A 2,000-nucleotide genomic window follows, 5' to 3' on the forward strand; every position below is an offset into this window, starting at 1 on the left:
CACGCCCCGGAGGCGCCCGCGGTCTTCCCGGTTGGAGGAAACCCGCTGCGGCCGGGCGCGCCCGAGAGGGTCTGGCTGGGCAGGGGCGACCCCTAGTGCCCAGCGGGGGCCGCTGCCTCCCTGCTGCCCGGGGAGGCCCTGAGCAGGATGGAGAGCCTCCCACCCACACCCCAGCTTGGGGATGGGGAAGGGGCACCCCGGCTGCAAGCCTGAGCCCCAGGGAAGGGGGACGTCTCTAGAGGGCAGGAGAAGAGCACCCCTGGGGTGGTGCTTAAAAAGGAGTCTCCGCCGAGGGGACCCTGCCTTCCCGTGTTGCTCTGAGGCAGATGGTCCCCTGATGTCACTTACATCCCTCTTCAGGAAGCTGGGTCTAGCGCTAGGATCCACCGCTCCCCCGTCCCGGTCCCAATATGGGGGCCGCCAGTTCTCCACTGGAAACAGGTCTAGGCCCTCTCTACCTGCCCTGAGCCCTGCACACACCCCCGATGCTGGCAGGGGCAGCCCTGCACAGAACACCGTCCTGGCACGCTGGTCAGACGCCGCCGTTGCCTGGCTTCCCGCCAGAGCCATGATCAAGACAGGAGCCAGGGCAGCCAGAGGCAGATCCACATGCCTCCCGCCCTCCCCCTGGGGCCACCCTTCTTTGGTCTGCGGCAGCCTGGCATGACTCACCTGGTTGGCAGCGCTTTGTTAAGTTGGGTTGTCAGAGCTGAGTCACAGCTGTGACCTGCTGCCCTAGCTCGATGCAGGTAAACAGGGAGGGGAAAAGGCAAAACATCAGGGCATACCAGGTGACACAAAGAGAAGCCAACCTCTTTGTGGCTCTGTGGTGCCCATGCCAACCTTCTCACCCTGTCCCCTGCACCTGGGAACCGAGGCCACACACAAAATGCCACAGGTGGCACAGATGTCAGGGCAGCTGGGGAGAGTCCCTGGGTGGGTGCGCCTGGGTCTAACAACCTGTCACACAGCTCTGTACCCCAGCCCCCCCGACAACTGCTCCCCAGTTGGCACGACTAACTGTCACCACACCAACGTCCGAGTCCAGGGAGGGGAACAATGCCTCTGGCAGCCACCAGTACAGGTGTGACAGGAGTAGGCTCGAGAGCCTTCAAGCCAAAGGCTGGGCCAGAGCTCCTCCCCGCCATACATAAAAGTCAAGGCAACTAGATTTGGGGGAAAGAACAGGAGGAGTGAAAGAATGGGGGCAGCTCATGGGGCTGGGGCCTCCTTGTGGTGGAGGTAGATGCTGAGAGGGTCCAGGTAGGGATGGAGGGATAGTAATTATTCCTGCTCCCCTGCCCTTCTTCACCAGTCAGAAACCGCTTCCAAATAGTCAGGGAGCGCTCACTCAGGCCAATGGGAAAAGAAATGTACTGAGAACAAGAGTTTTCCCCAAGAATAAAGAAAAGCCCGCACCCCACCCCACATCCTCCACTCTGACCCCACTGCCATCTCACTGCCTCTTTGCCCTCCTGCCCTCCCTCCCATCACATGACCCTCTGCTTCCAGCCAATTTGATCTCTGAAAGACTGGGGTTCCTGTTCTCCGCACTGTTCCGGGCACTGTAGCACACATGCGCACGTGTGTGTGGGTAGGTGGGGGGTCACTGGGGCTGGGGGAGAAGGGGCAGGAAGGGCAGAGATGCCACGCGCCTCCATGCCAGATCCCACGGCCTGCCGTGGCTCCACAGCCTGAGAGATGCTCTTGCTTTCCAGGTTCCGAGTGGAGAGATGGGAATGAAAGTAGCATTTGTGAAAGCAACAGCCAAGTGGTCTAGCAAGGGAGCTGGCCATGGAGCTGGGCAGAAATCTCTCCCCCCAGCAGCCCTCCCTACGTCCCCACATGCCTCCCTTCCTCCTCCTCTCTACTGAAACTGAAACCAATGTGTTGGCAATTATCTTTTTCAACCTTCTGCCACTCTCTTCGTGGGGTCCGGCTTGAGCATCTACAGACGGCAACAGCGACCAGCCTAGTCCCAGACAGCACAGGCCAAGCGA

At 60.8% G+C, this 2,000-nt stretch overlaps 1 protein-coding gene across 1 annotated transcript in view; it reads left to right on the forward strand.

Moving 5' to 3' along the window:
* Positions 1 to 1,780, forward strand: part of MARCHF10 (membrane associated ring-CH-type finger 10) — an 82,708-nt gene extending 80,928 nt beyond the window's left edge. The window contains exon 10 of the mRNA XM_068530960.1: positions 1,719 to 1,780. Within this exon, the coding sequence (XP_068387061.1) occupies positions 1,719 to 1,780 (62 nt within the window). The remainder of the gene's footprint in view (positions 1 to 1,718) is intronic.
* The last annotated feature ends 220 nt before the right edge of the window (positions 1,781 to 2,000 follow it).

Source organism: Eschrichtius robustus, chromosome 20 (genome assembly GCF_028021215.1).
Source record: "Eschrichtius robustus isolate mEscRob2 chromosome 20, mEscRob2.pri, whole genome shotgun sequence".
NCBI lineage: Eukaryota > Metazoa > Chordata > Mammalia > Artiodactyla > Eschrichtiidae > Eschrichtius > Eschrichtius robustus.